Below are 26,427 nucleotides of genomic sequence, written 5' to 3'. Positions count from 1 at the left end.
TTCCAACTTGACATGTGAATTGCCTCTCCTCAGAGTAAACGGAGATTTGAGAGAGACTGCAAGGAGGCGGACCGAGCCCAGCAGTACTTTGACAAGATTGATGCTGACATCAATGTGACCAAAGCAGACGTCGAAAAAGTAAGTTATTGACTGACAATGGGTAGCGGTGTGTGGGTGACTGCGAGTGCCTTGCGTGTGTGTGTGTGTGTGTGTGTGTGTGTGTGTGTGTGTGTGTGTGTGTGTGTGTGTGTGTGTGTGTGTGTGTGTGTGTGTGTGTGTGTGTGTGTGTGTGTGTGTGTGTGTGTGTGTGTGTGTGTGTGTGTGTGTGTGTGTGTGTGTGTAAAAGTGCAGCTACTCTTAGTCACCACTCACCCACTCATTAAGCCGTAAGCATGGTTTGCGTGACAACAGCTTCACTGACAAGAGAGTGCTGTGGCCCTGTTGGAAGTTGGGTTGGAGCCAAATATGAATCACTGCTGGTAGACAGTGGTACAGTGCTCCAGCTATGGGCTTTTCTCATTGTTCCCTCTAAATGTAATGCCTCAGATGGTAACCAAGCTGTGTTACTGTACCAGTGTACTGCTGATTCCAAAAACGGTACTATTATTTCAGTATTGATTGCAAAAAACAGTGATATTACTTTGACATGTTTATCAGGTATCCGATCTGTCCAATGTACTGTAGAAACAAAGGTAACTCAATGTACAGTAGTGTCAACATGCAACATCCCTGAGCTCAGGAAGTTTGATATCAACATTGCCCTAGCTTTCTGCCAGTCAAAAGAACTTCCCTAGAATGTTGTTACTTAGATAAGTTTGGTATTTTAGACCTTAGAGTTTGATGATTCCTTACCCTGACAGTAGTCTAGAGACGGTAATCCACTGTTTAGAGTTTATTAAACAACCACTACTAATCCAGCTAATTTAAGACACCACTAACCAAAAATCTATGGGACAGATGGGGGGAAATGTGCAAAAGGTTACAAATATCTGGCCAAATCACATTTAAGTAACTTCAAACCAGGTCATTGAGTTGATTTCAGTTAATTTGGCCATGATATTGTGACATTGCACGGTCGCCTGTATCTGTACAAAGATGCAAAAGGTTTGCAAACCTCCTCAGGCGCTATTGACTTCACGCTGTGAAATGTACCACCTACTGTACACAAGTCAAGAATCTCATGAAGTTAATATGAACTAAAATAAACAAAATCAAATAACCAAACTCTGTTTGGTTGTTTTGGAACCCCCCCCCAACAAAAAAAATGTGTCAGTAAATAGAAAGTGACATATCATTTGAAAGCGACAGCCCTTGTCTGTTTGTAAATCAAACTCAAGTCTTACTGCTGACAATGTCATAAGAATCTCCCCCCCCCCACCACCCCTCCATAAAGGGCATAAATCATGCGGTATGGTCATATTCATAGAGTATGCAATGTAGGTCATGTCACCAAAAATGCAAACATGTAATATGCATGGAAAGAATACACCCAGATGGCCATTGTACAGCAATGAATTTCCTTCTCGATCCACATTACCTTGTACGCATCCTCCACATGGGCCATGGATCTACTCGTTTACAATAGGAAAAGTGAATGGGAAAAGAAGTTAGAAATGTCCTCAACTGTCTGTGTCTTGTTTAAAAATCTCGATAACTTGAAAGCCATGATTGCGAGGGCAATTTTAAGATGTCAGGCTTGAAAATCCGTTCAGCGATTCTAGCCAACCCAGACCAAGCGACGTCTTGTGATCTCCAAATGCTAGTAGATGAACTGGCAATCGGAAAGGGGATTTACACCAGTGGATAGGTAGAGACTTCAGCTTTCTCCTCATACAGTGCATTAGAAAAGTATTCAGATCCCTTGACGTTTTCCACATTTTGTTACGGTAGAGTCTTATTCTAAAATGGATCCAATTGTTTTTTCCCCTCATCATGCAAATTTATAAAAACAAACAAAAAAATAAACATCATATTTACATAAGTATTCAGACCCTGTACTCAATACTTTGTTTAAGCACCTTTGGCAGCGATTACAGCCTTGAGCGTTCTTGGGTATGACGCTACATGCTTGGCACACCTGTATTTGGGGAGTTTCTCACATTCTTCTCTGCAGATCCTCTCAAGCTCTGTCAGGTTGGATAAAGAGCCTCGCTGCACAGCTATTTTCAGGTCTCTCAAGAGATGTTTGATGGGGTTCAAATCCGGGCTCTGGCTGGGCCACTCAAGGAAATTCAGAGACTTGTACCAAAGCCACTCCTGCGTTGTCTTGGCTGTGTGATTAGTGTTGTTGTCCTGTTGGAAGGTGAACCTTCGCCCCAGTCTGAGGTCCTGAGCGCTCCGGAGCAGGTTTTCATCAAGAATCTCTCTGTACTTTGCACCGTTCATATTTACCTCGATTCTGACTAGTCTCCCAGTCCCTGCCACTGAAAAACATCCCCACAGCATAATGCTGCCACCACCATGCTTCACCGTAGCATAGGGGTGATGCCAGGTTTCCTCCAGACATGACACTTAGCATTCAGGCCAAAGAGTTAAATCTTGGTTTCATCAGACCAGATCATCTTGTTTCTCATGGTCTGAGAGTCCTTTAGGTTCCTTTTGGCAAACTCCAAGCCGGCTGTCATGTGCCTTTTACTGAGGTGTGGCTTCTGTCTGGCCACTCTACCATAAAGGCATGATTGGTGGAGTGCTGCAGAGATTTGAGTCCTTCTGGAAGGTTCTCCCATCTCCACAGAGAAGATGGGAGGAGCTCTATCAGAGTGACCATGGGGTTCTTGTTCACCTCCCTGTCCAAGGCCCTTTTCTCCGATTGCTCAGTTTGGCCGAGCGGCCAGCTCTAGGAAGGGTCTTGGTGGTTACAGACTTCTTCCATTTAAGAATGATGGATGCCACTGTGTTCTTAGGGACATTCAATGCTGCAGAAATGTTTTGTTACCCTTCCCCAGACCTGTGCCTCGACACAATCCTGTCTCGAAATTCTAAGGTCAATTCCTTCGACCTCATGGCTTGTTTTTTTGCTCTGACATGCACTGTCAACTGTGGGACCTTGTATAGACAGGCGTGTGCTTTTCCAAATCATGTCCAATCAATTGAATATACCACAGGTGGAGTCCAATCAAGTTATAGAAACATCTCAAGGATAATCAATAGAAACAGGATGCACCTGAGCTCAATTTCGAGTCTCATAGCAAAGGGTCTGAATACTAATGTAAATGTGGTATTTCAGTTTTACATTTTTTATAAATTTGCACAAATTTCTAAACCTGTTTTTGCTTTGTCATTATGGGGTATTATGTGTAGATTAATGAGGTAAAAATTGTATTTAATCAATTTTAGAATAAGGCTGTAAAGTAACAAAATGTGTCAAAATCTGTAAATTCTTCCCGAATGCACTGTAACCGCTTACAGTTCAAGCCTTTTTGCAGTCTAGTAATTCATTCAGTACATAAATAATCATTTAAAAAAAATACTTTCACATAATTAGAACGTCTAAAACCTGCCTGTAGTGCTCTGAAACTAACTCAGTGTTTTTGTCTTCTAACATGTCTCAAAGCGGTGCTCTCTCAAGGTAGGTTTACGAGGTCTGTGAGGATCTGTCTCTGTGTTCAATGTATACCCATAGACATAACATTGTCTGTTTCACTCGGAGCGTCATTTCAAATTAAGATCTCCAAAGATCTTCTAAGGCTTGAAAGGGACACAGTTATGGTTTGGAATGGGTATTTACAGTAAGAAACTGCTGGGGTCAGTTAGTGTGTACAGGATTTCCAAATGATAATTGAGTGAAGACACATATAAACATATTCTTATACAGTACCAGTCACAAGTTTGGACACAATGGTTTTTCTTTATTTTTTATAAATGTCTACATTGTATAATAATAGTGAAGACATAAACTATATAATAACACATATAGAATCATGAAATATATATTTTATATTTGAGATTCTGCAAAGTAGCCACCCTTAGCCTTGATGACAGCTTTGCACACTCTTGGCATTTTCTCAACCAACTTCATGAGGTAGTCACCTGGAATGCATTTTTATTTACAGGTGTACCTTGTTAAAAGTTAATTTGAGGAATTTCTTTCCTTCGTAATGAGTTTGAACCAATCAGTTGGGTTGTGACAAGGTAGCGGTGGTATACAGAAGATAGACCTATTTGGTAAAAGTCCATATTATGGCAAGAACAGCTCAAATAAGCGAAGAGAAATGACAGTCCATCATTACTTTAGGACATGAAGGTCCGTCAGTCTGGAAAATTTCAAGAACTTTGAAAGTTTCTTCAAGTGCAGTCGCAAAAACCATCAAGCGCTATGATGAAACTGGCTCTCATGAGGACCGCCACAGGAATGGAAGACCCAGAGTTCAAGTAACAGCCACATCTCAACATCAACTCTTCAGAGGAGACTACGTGAATCAGGCCTTCATGGTTGATTCACCAGTAAGAAGAAGATAATTGTTTGGGCCAAGAAACACGAGCAATGGACATTAGACCGGTGGAAATCTGTCCTTTGGTCTGATGAGTCCAAATTAGAGATTTTTGGTTCCAACCGCCCCGTCTTTGTGAGACACAGAGTAGGTTAATTGATGATCTCCGGATGTGTGGTTCCGACTGTGAAGCATGGAGGAGGTGGTGTGATGGTTTGCGGATGCTTTGCTGGTGACACTGTCGGTAGTTTATTTAAAATTCAAGGCACATTTAACCAGCATGGATACAACAGCATTCTGCAGCGATACGTCATCCCATCTGGTTTGCGCTTAGTGGTACTATCATTTGTTTTTCAACAGGACAATGACACAACACACCTCCATGCTGTTTAAGGGATATTTAAACAAGAGGGAGAGTGATGGAGTGCTGCATTAGATGACTTGGCCCCCACAATCAACTGACGTCAACCCACTATTATTTTACAATGTAGAAAATAGTAAAAATAAAGAAAAAACCTTGAATGAGTTGGTGTGTCCCAACTTTTGACTCGTATTGTATACAGTGCTGTGAAAAAGTATTTGCCCACAGTATTTGCCCACTTTTTGTCGAATTTTGCATCTTTTTTTACACTGAATGTTATTAGATTTTCAACCAAATCCTAATATTAGATAAAGGGAACCTGAGTCAATAAATACCACAACATTTGGATACTTATTTCATTTATTTAATTAACAATGCCCCTGTGTCATAAAGTAATTGCACCCTTACACTCAATAACTGGTTTTAACACCTTTTAGCTGCAATGACTGCAACCAAACGCTTCCTGTAGTTGTTAAAGAGTCTCTCACATCGCTGTGGATGAACTTTGACCCACTCTTCCATGCAGTACTGCTTTAACTCAGCGACATTTGATTTTGAGCCTGAATTGCTCGTTTCAGGCCCTGTCACCACATCTTAGTAAGGTTTAGGTCTGGACTTTGAGTAGGCCTTTCCAAAACAATAAATGTGTTGCTTTTCAGCCATTCTGATGTAGACTTGCTTGTGTGTTTTGGATCAGTGGGAAGAACCAAACACTGCACTCCACGGAAAGAATCTCATACCAACAGTCAAGCATGGTGGTGGTAGTATGATGCTTTGGGGATGTTTTCCTGCCTCAGGACCAGGATGACTTGCCATCATTGAAGGAACCATGAATTCTGATCCGTATCAGAGAATTCTAAAGGAGGCCATCCGCCAGGCCATCCGTCTGTGAGCTGAAGCGCAGCTGAGTCATGCAGCAAGACAATGATCCAGAACACACAAGCAAGTCTACGTCAGAATGGCTTAAAAGCAACACATTTACATTTTTAGAATGGCATTGTAGCAGGACCCCAAACAAGCAGTTCATGCTTGAAAACCTTCAAATGTCGCTGAGTTAAAGCAGTTATGCTTGGAAGAGTGGGCCAAAATTCCTCTAAAGTGACGTAAGAGACTGATCATGAACTACAGGAAGAATTTGGGGTGGTAGGGTAGCTTAGTGGTTAGAGCGTTGGTCTAGTAACCGAGAGGTTGCAAGTTCAAATCCCTCAGCTGACAGGGTACAAATCTGTCATGCCCCTGAACAAGGCAGTTAACCCACTGTTCCTAGGCCGTAATTGAAAATAAGAATTTGATCTTAACTGACTTGGTTGGTTGCAGCTAAAGGTGGTTATTGAGTGTAAGGGGGCAAAAATAGAGAAAATCAGAAAGGGGGCAACTACTTTTTCATGGCACTGTACACAAATAACAAATATAGACACAAATAAAATGCATAATTGCTGAGATTGTAATCTCTTGTGGACAGAGATACGTAAATATAACTGATACCCTAGAATCTGTCTGGAAGGAGTGGGATGGGTGGGATAACGAGCAGCAGTAGTTCCAGTGTTTGTCTTTTTCATCACAGGTTATTTGCACACATCACGATTTCACAGGTGCTATCATCTTTGGAATTTCGGAAGAGGAGGGCACATTCGGCCCGTAACTTGCAAAGAGAGCGAGTGGAGCTCTTCATTTCTGTTCTCTTCCTCGTTCTAGCATCTCTTCATCTCTTCTCTTAACGTGTATGGAACCGGAATTTATTCGAGTAGCTGACCAATTACATGAGATTTTAGTTCAGGGTTAACCCGAGACAATTAAGATTGCAACGAATACTGTTAGGCATACAAAATGTTAGCCTTCAGTTTTGTTTGTTTACTTTGAGTCTTGCGGTGTTATGAAGACAGTGTTCAACTGTCTGCTGAAACAGCATCTAGACCTTGTCCTGTCAGTGTGCAGTGTGTCTCAGTGCTCATACTGTATGTTTGTGGGTTATGTGCATGCAAAAGGAGCCCTTTTGTCTTTTTCTTTTGTTCTTGTTGTTGTTTGTTATGGTCGATGTTTCCATCATTTTGTCATTGTAAACATTCAACGTGGATTGCGGTGTCGCATTACGTGACACTAACCAATACTTTGGACTTCCCCCACCCCCAAAATGTTTTTTTTCTTATAGTTTTGTGAAGAATCATCCGGATGTTGTTATGCGTGTTAACGCGAAATGTGCTTTGTTAGAGTTCTGTTGATCTTTGAAGGGTTTACTTGTTGGTGTGTGAATCGTTAATCCATCTCTGAACCTCCTCTTTGTTATACAGGCCAGACAGCAGGCCCAGTTGAAACACCAAGTGGCAGAGGACAGCAAGAATGAATACCTCACCTACCTGCAGAAGTTTAACAAGGAGCAGAATGAACATTATTATAGCCTTATACCTCACATCTTTCAGGTATTTAACCTCCCTCACAGTACTAATTGATTGGTTTTATATACAGTGCCTTCAAAAAGTATTCACACCCCTTTATGTTTTCCACATTTTGTTGTGTTACAGCCTGAATTTAAAATTGATCAAATTTAAATTTTGTGTCACTGATCTATACACAATACCCCATAATGTCAAAGTAGAATTTTTGAAATTCATAAAGAAATTAAAAGCTGAAATGTCTTGAGTCAATACGTATTCAACCGCTTTGTTATGTCAAGCCTAAATAAGTTCAGGAGTAAAAGTTAGCTTAACGAATCACATCATAAATTGCATGGACTCATTCGGTTTTCAAAAATAGTCGTTAACATGATTTTTGAGTGACTACCCCATCCCTGTACCCCACATGTACAATTATCTGTAAGGTCCCTGAATCGAGTAGTGAAATTCAACCACAGATTCAACCACAAAGACCAGGAGGTTTTTTAATGTATCGCAAAAAAGACAGCCTGAATTTAGCCTGAATTTATTGGTTTGTAGATCCTAACTCAGTTGTCAGAGAGGAAGGAAACCGCTCATGGATTTCACCGTGAGGACAATTGTGATTTTAAAACAGTTACAGAGTTTAATGGTTGTGATATGAGAACTGAGGATAAATCAACAACAGTGTAGTTACTTCGCAATACTAACTTACATGACAGTGAAAAGAAGGAAACCTGTACACAATAAAAGTATTCCTAAACGTGCATCCTGTTTGCAACAATGCACTTATGTAATACTGCAAAAAAATGTGCTGAATACAAAGTGTTATGTTTGGGCAAATCCGACACAACACAGCATTGCCAACCAATCTTCATATTTTCAAGCATGGTGGGGCTGCATCATGTTATTGGTATGCTTGTCATCAGAAAGGACTAGAGTTTTTTTAGGATAGAAATAAACTGAATACAGCTATAAGCACAGGCACATCCTTGAGGAAAACCTGGTCCAGTCTGTTTTCCAACAGACACTGGGAGACAAATGAACTTTTCAGCAGGACAATAATCTAATACACAAGGCCAAATCTATACTGAAGTTGCATACCAAAACAACATTTAATCTTCCTGAGTGGCTTAGTTACAGTTTCAACATAAATTGACTTGAACATTTATTGCAAGACTTGAAGATGGCTGTCTAGCAATGATTGACAACCAACTTCACAAGCTGGAAGACATTTTAAAAGAATATTGGCAAATATACACTGAACAAAAATATAAACGCAACATGTAAAGCAGGGATGCACGACACATCAGTAAGCATATCGGAATCGGACGATATTAACTAAAAATGCCAACATTGGCATCGGCCCATGTCTAGTTTAACGCCGATGTGCAAAACCGATGTCAAAGCTGACGTGCATACCTATATAACGTAGGTAGATGATGTAATGACGAAAAATATAGCCCTACACAGAACAAAATCAGAATAATACTAAGCATGCCAACAACTTAACAAGTTCAAGTCGAGCAGTCATTTGAAAGAGTAAGAACATTTCAGCGAGACATCTCAAAGGCGAAATCCATTAACGCTAAGATAATGGAATTCAATCAACCGTTCTCTGTCGTGGATGATGTTGGCTTTCGCTAACTGGTCGAGTACCTCGAGCCCCGGTACACACTACCAAGTAGGCACTATTTTTCAGATGTTGCTCTCCCGGAGTTACACAGCATTGTTGAAATGCACAAACTACTTGCTATGGGCGTCACTGCTATTAGCTTCACGACTGCGATGTCAGCCACAGTGGGTCAACGAGGATTTTGTACTGCTTCATACTGCTTGACATGTATGATCATACTGCTTGACATGTATGATTAAATCCTGGTTGAGAATGAACAACTGAGCAACAAAACAGCACAGCAAGTAAGTGAAAGAAATAGGTTTTGATTATGTTTTACTGGTAATGGGGACATACGTAAATGCCAACAAAATAACTTTTTGGTCAGTGTGTGTGGGTGTGTGTGTGTGTGCATTTCAACTATTTAACTTTACTAGAATGCTTAAAAGGCCGCTAATTATTACAAATATCGGTTATCTGTCTCGTTTTTTGTGGGGGCAAGGAAATATCAGATATCGGTATCGGCCAAAAATGTAATATTGGTGCATCCCTAATTTAAAGTGTTGGTCCCATGTTCCATGAGCTGAAATATAAGATCCCAGAAATGTTCCATATGCACAAAAAGTGTATTTCTCAAAAATGTTGTGCATAAATTTGTTTATATCCCGTAGGGTGAGCATTTCTTTTTTTCCAAGATAATCCATCCACCTGACAGGTGTGGCATATCAAGAAGCTGACTAAACAGCATGATCATTACACAGGTGCACCTTGTGCTGGGGACAATAAAAGGCCACTCTAAAATGTGCAGTTTTGTCATACAACGCAATGCCACAGATGCCTCATGTTTTGAGGGAGCATCCAATTGGCATGCTGACTGCAGGAATGTCTACCAGAGCTGTTGCCAGCGAATTTAATGTTAATTTCTCTACCATAAGCCACCTCCAACGTTGTTTTAGAGAATTTGGCAGTACGTCCTACTGGCCTCACAACCGCAGACCACGTGTATGGCGTTGTGTGGGCGGGCGAGTGCCCCATGGTGGCGGTGGGGTTATGGTATGGGCAGGCATAAACTACAGACAATATTCCATTTTATCGATGGCAATTTGAATGCACAGAGATACCGTGATGAGATCCTGTGAGGCCAATTTTATAGTATCTGTGACCAACAGATGCATATCTGTATCCCAATCATGTGGAATCCATAGATTAGGTCCTAATGAATTTATTTCAATTGACTGATTTTCCTTATATGAACTGTAACTCAGTAAAATCTTTGAAATTGTTGCATGTTGCATTTAGGTGATTCTATCATGTAACGACTCAGGGGTGTGAATATGGGGTGACTCAGGGGTGTGAATATCTAAATGACATATTTCTGTATTTCATTTTAAATACATTTTTTGGGGGAAAATTCAAAAAACATGTTTGCACTTTGTCATTATGGGGTATTGTGTGTAGATTAGTGAGACAAATATATTGAATCAATTTTGAATTCAGGCATTAACAAAATGTGTAATAAGTCCGTGGGTATGAGTACTTTCGAAAAGGAACTGTAGTTATACAGTAGCACTTGCAGGCACTCAAAGTGCTTCAGGGAGAAAACATTATTCACCAGTACTCACATCCACCCTATTTACAATATAACTGATGTGTATGTGATTAGCAACTCATCATTCCATTTGAAGGCACAGTAATCAAATGTTCTCTTTGTTGCAGAAAATACAGGAGATGGAAGAGAAAAAGATCGAGAAAGTAGGAGAGTCTATGAAGACTTACGCAGAGGTCAATCGGAAAGTGTTACCTATTGTCAGCAAATGTTTAGATGGCATGACCAATGCAGCAGCATCCATCGAGCCAACAACGGTGAGTAGCCTAGCGCGTGTGCATAACATGGCTCTTGTCATGTACAGTCGTTTTACATAGTGACAAACTGTGTGGAACGCGCACAGACTAAATCTGTTATACGTTTTGGTGACATTATTTGACCGGATTTCTATTCCAAAGTGTGGAGAGAATGTGATTGCAGTCATCCATTGTTCTATTCGCTGAAGCAGTAAAGGGTTAGCAGCCCATAGGAGGACATCAATTATTCACACCTTCAGAACGCTTACTTTGGCAGTTTATTAATGGTCTCCCACTTTCACATTAATGAGAATTGTTGCTATGCAAAGTCGCATACAGGCATCGTTGGGTGTTTTCACCGATAGTGACAGCGGACTCTCCGATAATGACAGTTTTATCCTATATCTCAAAGGAATCAAGATGTTGGGCATTCATTGATATATGCCTTACTGGTGTTAAAAAGAAATGCTTTAGTATGGACTGTATAAAGTGTCTCAGACCAAGAGTGTTGATCTACAATCAGGTCCCCCTGGCTTTTGATTATAACTGAGGTAAAGCTGATCCTAGATCAGCACTCCTACTCTGAGATGCTTTCTGTGGTGAGTTTCAAGAGCCATGCGCTTGAAAGGGGAGTTTAGGTCGATTCCACTTCAGCGGGAGCAGAAAAGATTTTTGGTATCTAAGATTGTTCTGGCAATTCTCACAAGAAGGATGTTTCACATGCTTTTTACATATGTATCACAAACCATTTTAAAAAAAATCATGATGAGTGGCAGTTTTAGGCCTTTTTTAGATCTAAACACAACTTGATACATGCTCTAACATATGGAGAGGGCATGTATGTCTAGATTCTGAAAATACACATTTTAACATTAATTTATTAAACATAAAAATATGAATAGGAAATTCTCAAAACTACCATTTTTGGATTTTTCTTATTTTTTGACATATTGTTTGCAACAATATACTATTCAAAACAGATCATAGCCCTCCTTTAGGATTGCACATTGAGTAAATCCCCAGCAGAAGGAGTTCCTGTTGAATAAATGAATGTGAACATTTGTATTTCAGAACCTAGACATACTCCTTTAAGAGCACACTAAAAGGAGTATAATGACACCAAGGTGTTGCCTGTATCATGTACACTTCACAGATAATAAGGTCTTACAGGTGGCAAGTTTAGGTCTAAAAGGGGCCTAAAATTGCCACTTTCATCATAATGTTGGTTTGTGATGCAAATGTAAAAAGTAGTTCAAATCCCATGAAGTTTCTATGTGAGAATTGCCAGAACAATCTGAGATACCAAAAATATTTCCTGCTCCCGCTGGCGTGGAATCGCCCTTTTACATTCGAGAGGAATACTTCCACGTTAAAGTGCAAATTATTTTCTTCTATTTGGTTCAGTTCGGTGCCTTCAAGCTGAAATACATATGGTGAATATTCATAATATACCATCTATTATACATGAATTAAATCACTTCCCCCAACAGGATACCAAGCAGGTGGTGGAATCCTTCAAGTCTGGCTTCGAGCCACCTGGCGACGTAGAAGTTGAGGACTATAGTCTGTCTATGAGGCGGACCGTGTCAGAGTCCAGCTATCTGAACTCGCGGGGGGAGGGCAAGCCCAGCCGCAGCAACAGCAGGGGCAAACTATGGCCTTTCAAGAGAAACAAGGTAAGAACAACACCTTTAGTCCACAATACTGCCCTCTACCTACTGTACTGTAATAGCCAGGGCCAAGTTCGGCAGGGCACCGCGTTGTGGAATGTTCAGACAGAAATACATGTTGTAGATAGAGCACACGTCTCTCTGACATGAAGAATAAGGAATCCTGTCCGCTCTCTTCATTACATTTCTATCTGATAATGTTCCACAATGTGAATTGAACGGGGCACAGGTGTCTGCCTAAACTGGAGAGTGTACATCTTTGTAATATGAAATAAATGCTTATTTGGAAGCACGATTTATCTAAACGTTCAACTCGTGCTGGACACAGTGTTCTCTCGTCGTCACACAATAACATGCTCATACTCTGTACATGCTCTTTTAATCACTGCTGTCTTAAGTGTTAGTAACCAGACTCTTTCTGTTGTCCTTCGTTTCATTATTATTATTATTTTAAATAATTTCTGTGTGTTCATTTTCCTAATTTCTTTGTTGTTTTGTTCCATACCGCTCCATGACCCTTACCCATAGCTCATGTCTTTGTTAGCTTCCCCACGCCAACCACCTCCTCCCCCCCCTACCTCCCCATCACCCGGTGCCGTGCCCAACGGCCCCAAGTCTCCCCAGCAGCCCAAGGAGCCCCTCTCCCATCGCCTCAATGAGTTCATGACCTCCAAACATAAAATGCAATGTTTAAGGAGTCTGACACGCGGGGTAAGTTGATTTTGTACGGGCAGATTGACTCTTAAGCCATTGATGTGGTGACTATGGGCTACTGATAGTGGTTCCTACTATTGCTCATTCCCTTTGAATGGGATCCGGCCGAGCCTACTACCTACAGACAATAATTAGAAAATTGTGTGTATTCTGGCACTGTGTTCTTTTCCGATCTACAAATGGTGTGTATTCATTGTGTTCATTGTTTAACATTTGTTCATACTGTAGGTGGATAAAATATAATGCTGCCAATGGTGAATGAACTGTTCAGACTGACATGGCATCTATCTTAATATCCACAACCCTTCATTGCTGCTTGTGCTTGTACAGTTTCATACTTCCATCTCAAAGTTTCAAACATATGTTGACATTGTGTCTTTTTTCGTCCCATTGTCTCCCCTCACTTGGAAAGCTTTCTCTCAAACTGGTAAGCATGACTGTTTTCCTAACTCTTTAGATTGGTTGATGACTATATTGTTTTGTAGTGCACACATTACAGGTACAATCTAGATCACTCTAGAGGAAAATTGCTGAAGTGTGTACTTTCAACTGAATACGCTCAGGTCTCATTGTTGATGATAACAATATGAAGTCAATATAAAGACATTAAAAAACATATATAAAACAATATAAAGTCACTTCTCCATGGTGTTAGGCTTCTTTAATAGGATTATGTATGTCTGGGTGTTGATTTGTTTGTTTGGTGGTTTGTTTGTTTTCCCATAGGGTTCTGGCCCTGAAGATTGTAGTCACCTGCCTCCTGAACAGAGGAGGAAGAAGCTCCAGGCCAAAATCAATGACATTAACAAGGAGCTACAAAAAGAGGTGGATCAGAGGTAGAGTAAATGTGTGAAAGTCAAATTGTGTATCTATATGAGAAGTTTTAAACTGATTCGGGTCTATTTAAAAATGGAACAACTCTTCAGTATGAATGCCTGTTCATTCTGAATGTGACAAGCTGTCCATTTTATATTGTAGGGATGCTCTGACTAAAATGAAGGACGTGTACGTAAAGAACCCACACATGGGGGACCCCAACAGTGTGGACTCACGATTAGAGGAGATCGGACAAAATATTGACAAGTTAGAACTGGATTCAAGGAAATATGAAGTAAGTTGAACTGTTACACAAGATGTATGTCAATGCTGGTTAGATATTTAATGTTTGCCAGAGTATGGTCTAGTGGTAATGCTGCCAACTGCAGGCTCCAGACTAAAATCTGGGTTTGAATCCCTTGTCTGACACGTTCACCGCTGTCTATCCCCTGATCTGTCTCTCTTTCTCATTCCCGATCTCTATCAAAAATATCCCACATGGAGCTAGTTCATGTACAAATCGAGTTGAGTCGAAACCTTTTGATGTCTGTCCACAGGCCTGGCTGCTGGAGGTGGAGACAAGGTTAGCAGAGAAGAGTGACCCACACAGACGGCAAAGTGGATTGTACGACTCCAACGCTACTACACCTGTCAACAACAACTGTGCACCTGTCAACCGAGAGAGGTAGAACAAATGTGTACATTACTGTAGCTCAGAATCAGTGGACCAGCAAACTGAAAAACCACAACCAAACCTCGCACTAGCTAGCTAACAATGTGTGTCACAACAGAGAACTATATGATTTGACTGAAACTTCTTTGGGGGCTTGTTGCACATGATTTATTATGCTCTAAATAAAACTAACGAGGACTGTCTATTGACTCAATGTATGCTTTTTAACACGGCTTTAAATGTATGGGTTTATGGATTTGACACACGTCTCACCAGGGCCATATAGGCAACCTTTTACGATATGATATTTGGGTTTGCACATACAATATCCATGTTGTTGGTCTTTAACTGTTTGTCGTCTTTATACGCTTAGCCCGGACGGCAGCTACACAGAGGATCATAGCACAGAGCATCACCTCAAATCTCGGAGCACCGACTTTGATGATGACTTTGATGACGAGGACCCACTCCCCACTATCGGAACCTGTAAATCGCTCTACCCTTTCGAAGGTACGCCAATGCCCCCTCTGAAAATACGTGTTGTTGTTAGATTGGGGTTTGTTGTACTGTTCAGAACATGTCTCACCTGGTTCAAATAACAGGGAAGGGGCTTCTTCCGTCATGTACAGTTAATGTACAGTTGGGTTAAAACATTTCCCTGCAGGTAAAAATAAAGTGCTGTAAAGAAGATATTACTCATTGAGGCGTATTCTGAAATTTCACCAATGTATGCCATTTACATACAGTTGAAGTCAGAAAGTTTACATACACTTAGGTTGGAGTCATTAAAACTCGTTTTTCAACCATTCCACACATTTCTTGTTAAAAAAACTATAATTTTGGCAAGTCGGTTAGGACATCTACTTTGTGCATGACACAAGTAATTTTTCCAACAATTCTTTACAGACAGATTATTTCACTTATAATTCACTGTATCACAAGACCAGTGGGTCAGAAGTGTACATACACTAAGTTGACTGTGCCTTTAAACAAGTTGGAAAATTACAGAAAATGATGTCATGGCTTTAGAAGCTTCTGATAGGCTAATTGACATAATTTGAGTCAATTGGAGGTGTACCTGTGGATGTATTTCAAGGCCTACCTTCAAACTCTGTGCCTCTTTGCTTGACATCATGGGGAAATCAGCCAAGACCTCAGAAGAGAAATTGGTTCATCCTTGGGAGCAATTTCCAAATGCCTGAAGGTACCATGTTCATCTTCACCATGGGACCACACAGCCGTCATACCACTCAGGAAGACGACGCGTTCTGTCTCCTAGAGATGAACGTACTTTGGTGCAAAAAGTGCAACTCGATCCCAGAACAACAGCAAAGGGCCTTGTGAAGATGCTGGAGGAAACAGGTACAACGTATCTATATCCACAGTAACAAAGATTGTACTTTTTGGAGAAATGTCCTCTGTTCTGATGAAACAAAAATAGAACTGTTTGGCCATAATGACCATCGTTATGTTTGGAGGAAAAAGGGGAAAGCTTGCAAGCCGAAGAACACCATCCCAACCGTGAAGCACGGGGGTGGCAGCATCATGTTGTGGGGGTGCTTTGCTGCAGGAGGGACTAGTGGACTTCACAAAATAGATGCATCATGATGGAGGATAATTATGTGGAAGCAACATCTCAAGATATCAGTCAGGAAGTTAAAGCTTGGTTGCAAATGGGTCTTTCAAATGGACAATGACCCCAAGCATACTTCCAAAGTTATGGCAAAATGGCTTAAGGACAACAAAGTCAAGGTATTGGAGTGGCCATCACAAAGCCCTGACCTCAATCCTATATACATTTTGTGGGCAGAACTGAAAAAGCGTGTGCAAGCAAGAAGGCCTACAAACCTGACTCAGTTACACCAGCTCTGTCAGGAGGAATGGGCCAAAATTCACCCAACTTATTGTGGGAATCTTGTGGAAGGCTAGCTGAAACATTTGACCCAAGTTAAACTATTTAAAGGCAATGCTACCAAATACTAATTGAGTGTATGTAAACGTCTGACCCACTGGGAATGTGATGAAAGAAATAAAAGCTGACATAAATCATTCTCTCTACTATTATTCTGACTTAAAATAAAGTGGTGATCCTAACTGACCTAAAACAGGGAATTTTTAGTAGGATTAAATGTCATGAATTATGAAAAACTGAGTTTAAATTTATTTGGCTAAGGTGTATGTAAACTTCCGACTTCAACTGTAGGTTATTGTTAGATGATTACTAACAAACTTGGTGCAGCATAGGCTTTTTGTGAACGTAACATTTTAACACACTCTACTGTAAAATAACAATGACTTGGCGTTTTACTTTCTTGTCTCCTTCTCAGGTCAGAACGAAGGCACCATTTCCATGGCCGAGGGGGAGCTGCTGTATGTCATCGAGGAGGATAAGGGTGACGGGTGGACGCGGGTGCGCAGGAACGAGGATGAAGAGGGATACGTACCCACATCTTACATCAAGGTCTTTTTCGACACAAATGCCAAAGGTGCTATGACATACATATAATTGTCATTTTATGAGATGGGCAATGGGTGGACAAACATAAAAAATCTCTTTGACATTTCAACCCCCCTGAAGTTTCCGAAATATCCAAGAATCATTTTTGAGACGGAACTCGCAGAACAACGGACTGTATTTACATTTGTACTTGTGCTTTTTACCTTCTACCATCTGGCACCCGTTCAAACTAATTTTGGAGAAGTCTTTGTTTGTGTGTATGAACAGGTGTGGATGTGTTAAGTTGTCAGAACCAACTCGACACCACTGTCGATATCAGCTACACCTTGCTTCTAGCACTAATAGTAATAACAAATGTCAATTTCTTGATTTATTTGACCAACAAATGTAGATATGTACAGTACGGTTTCTCATATTAGAAAGCATTGCATCTAAACATATCAATTCCTATTTGGAATAGCTAATATTGCATGCCTAAAGACCGACTCATGATATGCAAGTTATGCTCTTCCAGCCTCCACTGCGTTGCATGCACAGTACATAGTATATCTGCGCTTGAGAAGCAACCATCATTGCTGTAAGCTTGCGAAGCAGAGAGGCAAACTAAATCAGTTGCTGCATGCGGACATGTTTATCGAAGTATCAAAGAGAGGACATGTCTTTTTACACAGTAAAGGAAAAAAACAATATGATAGTTAGTAAAGGACACTGCTTGCATGTTGTCTTGATTAGCAATGGTACAACAGACTACTAGTGTATTCTCTTCTACAAGCTGTTGACCCTCCTCCAAAAATCTGACAAAGGGGCTTTATTAAAGCACCTAAACTACTGAATGTCGTGCTAAGTTTACAGTGGTGTTCTCGACAGATAAACACTCGTTTCATTCCCAAGACGCATGGTGATGCACCCACCATTCCATCATTGGCATGATATTAATTTGTTGTTTTATAATGATCAATCTATCCCCGCTTTATTTGATACTGAGTTGTTCTGCATGCTTGAACCAATCGATAAGACAAATGAAGTAAAATCAGATGCACATAGTATTGTAACCAGGTGATATTTCTGGTTTTGAAAATGATTAACACATGTAACCTCGAGGTTTTCTGTCTTTAATTTGCCATTGACGTTCAGAATCGCGCTCTCAAGCAGCACAGACTCGACTGTATGCAATACGTAATCTGCCAGGATGATTGTCAGAATGTGAAGGAATGTCATGGATTTACTTTCGCTTCTCTTAATGCATCACAACTAACATGTCTTGTGTGATTTTTGTTTGTTTGTTTGCTTTTTTTGTTTGCTTTTTTTCTTATTGCAGATTCCTAAAAGTCTTTGGCTCGCACAGGGATGGCAGGGCACAGGTCCTTGCGAAAGGCGCCCTCCTCTTAAAACTGTAGTCAGAGAGACGACAGACTAAAGGGACAAGTTGCAAGGCAGTCCAATTTGCGACCCAGTACAGAAATCCATTGTGGGTTTCTATTGAATGGATCAAAAACGACACACATTGCGGGGCAACCACCATTGCTAGTCATTTTCCTCTTGATTGTTTCTGCAAGCTTGCTTCTTGTTTTTCTAACTGGAGATAAGTATCATGGTGTGGCTGCTTGCTGTTCTACTGTACCTTGCCCCCAGGGGTGGTACTTGTTTCAGGGGAGAGGAGTCTGAGACAGCCTTGTTACACATTGGGGACTATTCTAAACCTGCATTCAATCTAACATCACAACAAACACTACACCGTCGGAAAATACTTATGGAAAATACCGCTACACTTTGGCTGAAATTCCATTGGTTAATTCCCATGGTGAAGAGAAAAAAAAAGCCATTGTCTCTGCGTCACGAAAAAAAGCACGTTCACAGTAATGTCAATCAGACTAAACAGAAGAAAACAAAGCTCATTATAATGATATGTTTTTCTTGACACTGGAGCAATGTTGCTGCTTCTCCAGTTGGATTCAACACAGTAAACGCCTCACGATTACTGTACACAGCCATGTATGTATTTTGGGGTATATGGATTATATACTGATCACACATAAATTACACTGATTGTTGGCTTGAAACACATCTGCCCAAATTTGCTGAGCACCAATTTTACTTTGGACTTTTAGTTGAAGTGCATTGTGTAATCGTCTGACTGGAGCAGGTTTACAGGTTGGCATACAATCTGAACGAAGATCTCACTCCTTTGCTCTCTCCTATTGTCTTGCAATACGCACATGAGTGACAGCTCCTCTCTCTGGCTACATCCCCACACAGGCAGTAGCCATGGTGATTGTCGCACAACTCTCTTTCTCTGTCTCTCACCCTTCTCTCTGTTTTCTTTTATTCTCTTTTTCTGGCTACATGTGGTGGAGGTAGCTACTCTTCGGTTGACGCTGTGTTTCTCTACGCGTGCATGCTTGCCCTGTCTTCTTGCCTGTGCCAGTCCTACGGGGGGGTGTATGTTGTTGTCTCGATCTCTATTACGTTAACTCATCATTTGTGGTGTGTTATCTTCTTTCCTTCTTACCCTGTGTTTGTGCCTGTGGTTTTGTGATTTTATTATTTTGGGGGGTATTATTCTTTTGTCAATGCATGACCACTTTGCTTTCCCCTTGAATTCTTGATATGTCCATGCCGTTTCTCTTCCAGAGAGACACACTGACAGTTTCATATCTCTCTTCTGTTTGTTTTTTTACTTTTTAAAGCTTCTTTTAACTGAGGTTAATCTGGGAGCGGCTTCTCTTTACATTAGCTGATTACCAACTCAAACTGACACATTTAAGCATTTGTATGTCCATTGATAAAGAGATGCAGTACATATTATCGAACTGAAGTCTCAGTGTATTCTGTAAGTATTTTGTGCTTTGAATTCACTGTGTACTGTTCCTTTGAAAACGTACCTGTATACTGTACATAACTGGTGTGAAAGCAAAGTTTGTTTCTTGACCGTTGACAGTAATGATGTAATTATACTCTGGTGTGTGTGTGTGTGATATGTGATAACTATATGCTTAAGCTTGGAATCATGTCTTCATTTTTTATTTATTTTATAGTAAAATAATGCCTGTTTTATTTCTTTTGAGAAGAACAATACCTCTTGTTATTGTTGGGCTTTGTTTCTCCTGGAAATGTTATCTGAAGTCTAATATACCATGTTGGAGTTTAGAAATAAATGTAAATATGAAGTGGGGGAAAAAGGGACGTGTTACTGTAGAAAAGCATACAACAGCTGCAGTAGTGATGTTTTGCTGACATACAGTACACTGTGAGGTTCTGCGGACGAAATTAGGAATGGTACAGATGCATACATTACCATCACATCTATCTGTCATTACAACTTGTTCTAACACTTCAGCCCACTAGATGGCATATTTGTCACAGCAAATTATTCTGAGTCGCTGGTGCTTTCCTTGCGAGAGAGTGTGTGCGCTCAATTGCATGCTTACGTTCTTGCTTCATTATTTTCACCACAAAAATCGAATTTGCTCAACATGCACATACTGTACAGTGTCTTATGACTGATACACGGATAGTTCTCATGTGTCAATTCTCTCGTTGGATACCCTTTTCACACTGTTATGGCTGAACCATACTGTGCTGGCTTGGATATTTAGTTTTCACATTTGTATTTGTTTTATTATGGGTCCCCATTAACTCTTCCTTGGGTCCAGCAAAATTAAGGCAGTTATACAGTATACAATTAAAAACATGACATTTCACAACACAATAAGTGTGTGCCACTACTCTACCACATATCTACAACACAAAATCCATGTGTGTGTGTATGTTATCACATTGGTCAGTAATTAGTTCAGCAGGTGACAACTGCTAGGCCACGATAAAGTTAGGAACTTCTTACATCACTTCCTTCATTTGTTCTCGATTGGATTTTACTGTTTTGGAATGCAATGGGCCTCAGGAATGGGAGCAGAGTAATTCAAAACAAGTTGAGTAACTCTCATGCTTTAGCCAGCAGCCCTGGCGTTCTGTTTGTGTGTGAGAATTAGGTTGTTTCTGCACCCCACCCCTTATACATCCTGTGCTTCTCCTGCCCCATCTTGTCCATGATCAACTTTTTATTTTATTTTTTGGTCCTAAATTACATGGATCATTAATACACTAGACAGTAGACCCTTCTAGAATGCCTGCCTGTTCTCCTGGTTGTACGATCATAAAGACGCAAAGCATGAATGAGCCATTATAACACAAGCTGTGCTATTTGAGCTGTATTTCTCAAGAAGATTCAGCCCTAGGGCAAGAATCCCCCTCCTGAACACCGCACTGTGTGTGCGTGTGTTGACAGTAATTTAGGCATCATAATGTTTGATGAGCTGGGGAATGTGCAGCCAACCCCCATAAACGGTCGTTCCTAGTTCTCCGAAGAGTAACAGGAGCCTTGTCCTTGGGAGCCTGGAATTCCTGTTTGGCTCCCAGTGCTGGAAATCATGTCACTGCACTGGATTGAGACCCCACCCCTCTTTATTTGAAAGGGATCATTTACACCCCCACATACACATCTTTAACAGTGTCTAGAATGAAACAAATCTGAAAATGTCTGGCATGACTTTTAATGTGTTGAAACGTTCAGTAGTTCTTGATCCTTAAAATACGTGGGAACCATTTATGTTGGACTTCGGTCATTGATGGACTTCAGGTTTAGCCTTAACACTGCAGATTTATTTAGACTCCAATGGATTTATGCATTGGAGACGTGTCTCTGTGCAGTTAGTAAAAATGACCAAGACCACTCCCACAGACTAGTTGTCATGTTACTAAGGTTACAGGCTGAAAAGCCCCTGCAAAAACAATGTATCGAACAAATTTGCACAGACTATAAAACCTCTTAGCTCATTATTCAGTCAAATATCCTATTTACTTTTTGGATGTCATTTGAATCACTTTGTTTTCGTCAAGAAATGATATGAACAGCCTAGTTTGAACCATATAGGAACAATGAGACATTTTTAAATGTGTTGACGTTGAATCAAAATGTTAAACTGATTGGATTTGCACAAAGTCATCAATGTAAAGGGATTTCGTCTTATTACCCTGTGTTTAACCTAAATCCAATGACATGCTAGCTTTTTATGCTGATTTCACATCGAATTCACGTTTGTTGACAAATCAAACACACTGGGGAAAAAATATAAACACATCATGTAAAGTGTTGCTACCATGTTTCATGAGCTGGAATAAAAGATCACCTAAATGGTCTATACTGTACGCACAAAAACCTTATTTCTCTCAAATTTTGTGATTTTTCTTTACATCCCAATTAGTGAGAATTTCTCATTTGTTAATCCATCCACCTGACAGGTGTGGCATCTCAAGAAGCTGATTTAACAGCATGATCATTACACAGGTACACCTTGCGCTGGGGACAATAAAAGGCCAGTCTAAAATGTGCATTTTTGTCACTCAACACAATGCCACCGATGTCTCAAATTTTGAGTGAGCATGCAATTGGTATGCTGACTTCAGGAATATCTATCAGAGCTGTTGGCAGAGAATTGAATGTTAATTTCTCTACCAAAAGCGGCCTCCAATGTTGTTTTAGGGAATTTGTCAGTGGGTCCAACTGGCCTCACAACCACAGACCACCTGTATGGCGTTGTGTGGAAGAGCAGTTTGCTGATGTCAACGTTGTGAACAGAGGTCGGTGGGGTGGGGTTATGGAATGGGCATAAGCTACAGACAACGAACACAATTGCATTTTATCAACGGCAATTTGAATGCACAGAAATTCCGAGACGAGATCCTGAGGCCCATTGTGCCATTCATCCACCGCCATCCCATTATGTTTCAGCATGATAATGCACAGCCCCATATCGCAAGGATCTGTACACAATTCCTGGAAACTGAAAATGTCCCAATTCTTCCATAGCCTGCATACTCACCAAACATGTCACCCATTGAGCATGTGCGGGATGTTCTGGATCGACGTGTACGAAAGCATGTTCCGGTTCCCGCCAATATCCAGCATCTTCGCACAGCCATTGAAGAGGAGTGGGACAACATTCCGTAGGCCACAACCAACACAAGCCAGGTCAACTCTATGTGAAAGAGATGTGTCACACTGCATGAGGCAAATGATGGTCACATCAGGTACTGACTGGTTTTCTGATCCACGCCCCTACCTTTTTTTTTGGGGGGGGGGGTGTCTGTGACCAACATATGCATATCTGTATTCCCATTCATGTGAAATCCATAGATCAGGGCCTAATTTATTTATTTTAATTGACAGATTTCCTTATTTGAAATGTAACTCCATAAAATTGTTGAAATTGTTGCATGTCGCGTTTATATTTTTGTTCAGTATGAATGTAAATCAAAACTATATGTTGAAATGATGTCTGTGCCCAGTGGGATGTTTCCACTTTTAAGCAAGGGATAAACTATTCACCTGGTGCAACGCTAAGTAAATCTCGTCCCAGGTGTACAGGTGTAGGATCTTCATTTTACCAGTATTGTAGCAGCAAAATAATCCTGCAGAAACAGGATTTGAATGTTTAGTCCATTCACACTTTTCCGCCAATGTAATGTTGCTTATTCAGTGGTTAGGCTATTAGCTAGCCATAATTAGGCTACGTGAAAAGTGCAATATAGTGAATTTATGTCAATCCTGCGATGCAGGACATTTCTTAACAACAACTGAGTGGTCAAATTATGATCCTACACCTGTATCAACAGACCAATGCCACTGGGCAAAAACTGGTTTAATCAGCGTTGTTGGAATAGACATTGAATTGATGTCTGTGCCCAGTGGAATGCTTACAATGTGAAACTCATCTAACGGTCAATAGGTTCCAATATGTCCTCTCCTCAAAATACAAAATTGTACAACTAGCATACTTGAATTTAAATCTGTAATATTGGTGGAAAATAGCAGGGCAGCATTTCCTGTTTGAGAGGAAGCGGGAAGTGACTGGAGGATGGTGATACTGCACTCTGGGCCCTCAGAACAATACAAAGTCTCCCTCACACAGGAAACGGATCTGCGTCAAAGTGGACCTGACAGAGTTTTATAAAGGCCAACGGCAAAGACCCTAAAGAGGCAGGATAAATCACTGTTTTCAATCCACACACTCTGACTTATACCCCAGTCTTGAATTAAAAATATCCCTTCGAAACAATGACTGTAAGCAGCTTGGACAGTAAAGTAAAAAATATATATATTTGGCTCTATACTCCAGGATTTTGGATTTGAGATCAAATGTTTGATATGATGTGACAGTACAGAATGTCACCTTTTCTTTGAGGGTATTTTTTATACATATCGATTTTACCGTTTAGAAATGAAAGCACTTTATGTATCTTGTTAAAATGCTTCTGATGTTTGTAATTTCCACTTAGAAATGTTAGACTTGATTTTCCCTTACGAAAAATGTATCAACCCCTACAAAAATGTCCATTAATTGTAATCCACATAATAATTCACATTTCCTGTTGCTGAAGGATTATTTTCCTGCTGTAGCAAACTGGCTCAAATTAAGGTCCTACATATGTATAGTATAATGGTCGAATTTATTTGTTTTTATAATCACAGACAATTGTTTTAACAAATCGAGCTGCTTTAGACATGGACGCTAGACAGCACGTAGTTCTTTGAAGATGTCATTCATGGAGCATTTTCAGCAGGATGGAAGTGTGTTAGCACTTCACAACTGTTTTTATCAGTTGGAAACACACACAGGAATTCCGGCTTGGGAATGACCGTCAAGTTCCTGGCCACTACGGGAAGGTGTGCATAAAAAGCACTTCCAAAGCGGGCAGCCTGTACCATTCAGCGAGGGAACACAAGGGAAGTACACATTTGTATATATCGATGAAACCAAAGTTGGGAGATGGCCTAGATGATAGGCCTAAAGTCAGTCAATTGAGTAGAGGTGATGTGGCAGCTGCAACCGCGGAGTCTCAAGACGCTTGGCATTGTGTTCTCTATTCTATGGTAAGTTGGGAGGACAAATTATTATTTAGAAAATAACTTTTTTTCCCCCCAGGAGAAACTTCAGTATGCAGTTGCTTGATAATATGCAAATCATGATGAAGTCGTATGATACGCAAAAGTAACAAAGGATAAAACAGTCATAATCAAACTATTAGTTCTCGGTAGTTTAATTTATCAGATGCTATTTATTATTTGTCAATTGATTAGTTGACACACCTACATGTTTCCCCATGAACCCTAATGATTGAATTATTGGAGCAATAATCGCAAACTTTTTTTTGCATCACGGTGTGTTGATTTAGCCTCGCAAGCCACCTGATCCTTTGAGGTTAAATGAATGGTTTACTTTAAACTCGCAGGAATAGGCGGCTGGCAAGGCTAGTGTTGACGCACCCAGGATGAGAAGTCGACTTCAAATTGTGTAATTGACAGCACTAGTTTCAATTATTCACTTCAAAACAGGCCAAATTATGTTCATTGTAATATTCTAACGATAGCCTATGAAACCCGAATTCATTTTTTAAATTTGAGTAATGAAATGTTCAATTAGGCATGTCTTGTGCTGATCAATGATCTAACAAATGCCTTGATTTATTAGTTTACGCATTGCAAGCTGCCCTTTAGGCCTATTTTATGGTTCTGCTATTCAAAATGAGCCCTTGGTTTAATGTAGCCTACCTTTGACATCACGTTGTGTAGGCTAATATCCTATTGTTTCACATAGATGGGAGCTACCCTTACCTCTAACCTCAACACCCAATGAAACTGGAGGCCTGCAGTATTTTAAAGTGGGATGGGATCGTTGACTCCTCTGAACCAGACCAAACCTTGGATTTCGTCCAACAGGAAAACAGAAGATAAAGAGTATCTGCCTGCTTTACGGTCCATTATTACTTTTGGTACGCGCTAGGCCAGTCTCGAACTCGTACCGTGAGTAATAATGCACTGTGGCTGTCACTGCCAACGAGGGAAAGACCACACCACCATGTCTTACTTTCACTGTTCTCCATATTCCTATGCATCTCATTGTTGTAATGCACGAAATTCATGAAAACAGTGTTTGAAACTCTAAGGCCATGTGTGGGGAAAGACAGCATTTTAATATAATCTTTTTTCTACTTTCATAAAGAAACAGACTATTCATTTTACTTAACTATTATTGTTGAGTTGTTTACATGAAATATATGTTGCATTTTCTGTACCTTGTAATAGTGATTGTAAGCTATATACAACTGAATAATAATAAAAAATACTTGAATATAGCTTAGCCAATAGCATTGTAGGCCTTGTGCATCTCCCAAGGCTTCAGTGTAAATACCCCAACATTGAGCTTTGTTTGATCTGAGCACCACAATACTTGCTTTGTCTTTACACTGATTGGTGAATTCTAAGTATCCCCCCCCCCCCCCCCCCCCCCCCACCACCACCAAGGCCTATAATGCTAGTACATTACTTACAACATGTGGTTGTCTCAATCTTAAAGTAACTGGCCAGTGAAAAGTACATATTCTGGTAACTCATATCCAAATAATGTTGTTGATTCATCCTA

General features: G+C 40.4%; 1 protein-coding gene across 7 annotated transcripts in view; it reads left to right on the top strand.

Moving 5' to 3' along the window:
* LOC129825983 (formin-binding protein 1-like) overlaps nt 1-26,140 on the top strand; it is a 32,486-nt gene extending 6,346 nt beyond the window's left edge. The window contains exons 6-19 of one of the 7 annotated variants that reach the window (XM_055886197.1): nt 34-140; nt 3,547-3,568; nt 7,080-7,208; nt 10,492-10,638; nt 12,108-12,293; nt 12,816-12,998; nt 13,414-13,428; nt 13,728-13,837; nt 13,980-14,112; nt 14,375-14,502; nt 14,864-15,000; nt 16,818-16,976; nt 18,267-24,878; nt 25,603-26,140. In XM_055886197.1, coding sequence (XP_055742172.1) covers nt 34-140; nt 3,547-3,568; nt 7,080-7,208; nt 10,492-10,638; nt 12,108-12,293; nt 12,816-12,998; nt 13,414-13,428; nt 13,728-13,837; nt 13,980-14,112; nt 14,375-14,502; nt 14,864-15,000; nt 16,818-16,976; nt 18,267-18,274 — 1,464 coding nt within the window. In that variant the 3' untranslated portion in view covers nt 18,275-24,878; nt 25,603-26,140. Of the gene's footprint in view, nt 1-33; nt 141-3,546; nt 3,569-7,079; nt 7,209-10,491; nt 10,639-12,107; nt 12,294-12,815; nt 12,999-13,413; nt 13,429-13,727; nt 13,838-13,979; nt 14,113-14,374; nt 14,503-14,863; nt 15,001-16,817; nt 24,879-25,602 lie in introns of all 7 variants that reach the window. The other 6 variants (XM_055886195.1, XM_055886196.1, XM_055886198.1 and 3 more) reach the window with 6 other exon arrangements.
* Nucleotides 26,141-26,427: the final 287 nt, after the last annotated feature.

The sequence above is a fragment of the Salvelinus fontinalis genome, chromosome 28, assembly GCF_029448725.1.
Source record: "Salvelinus fontinalis isolate EN_2023a chromosome 28, ASM2944872v1, whole genome shotgun sequence".
In the NCBI taxonomy this organism is placed as follows: domain Eukaryota; kingdom Metazoa; phylum Chordata; class Actinopteri; order Salmoniformes; family Salmonidae; genus Salvelinus; species Salvelinus fontinalis.
This window is presented reverse-complemented; position numbering and strand designations above follow the sequence as displayed.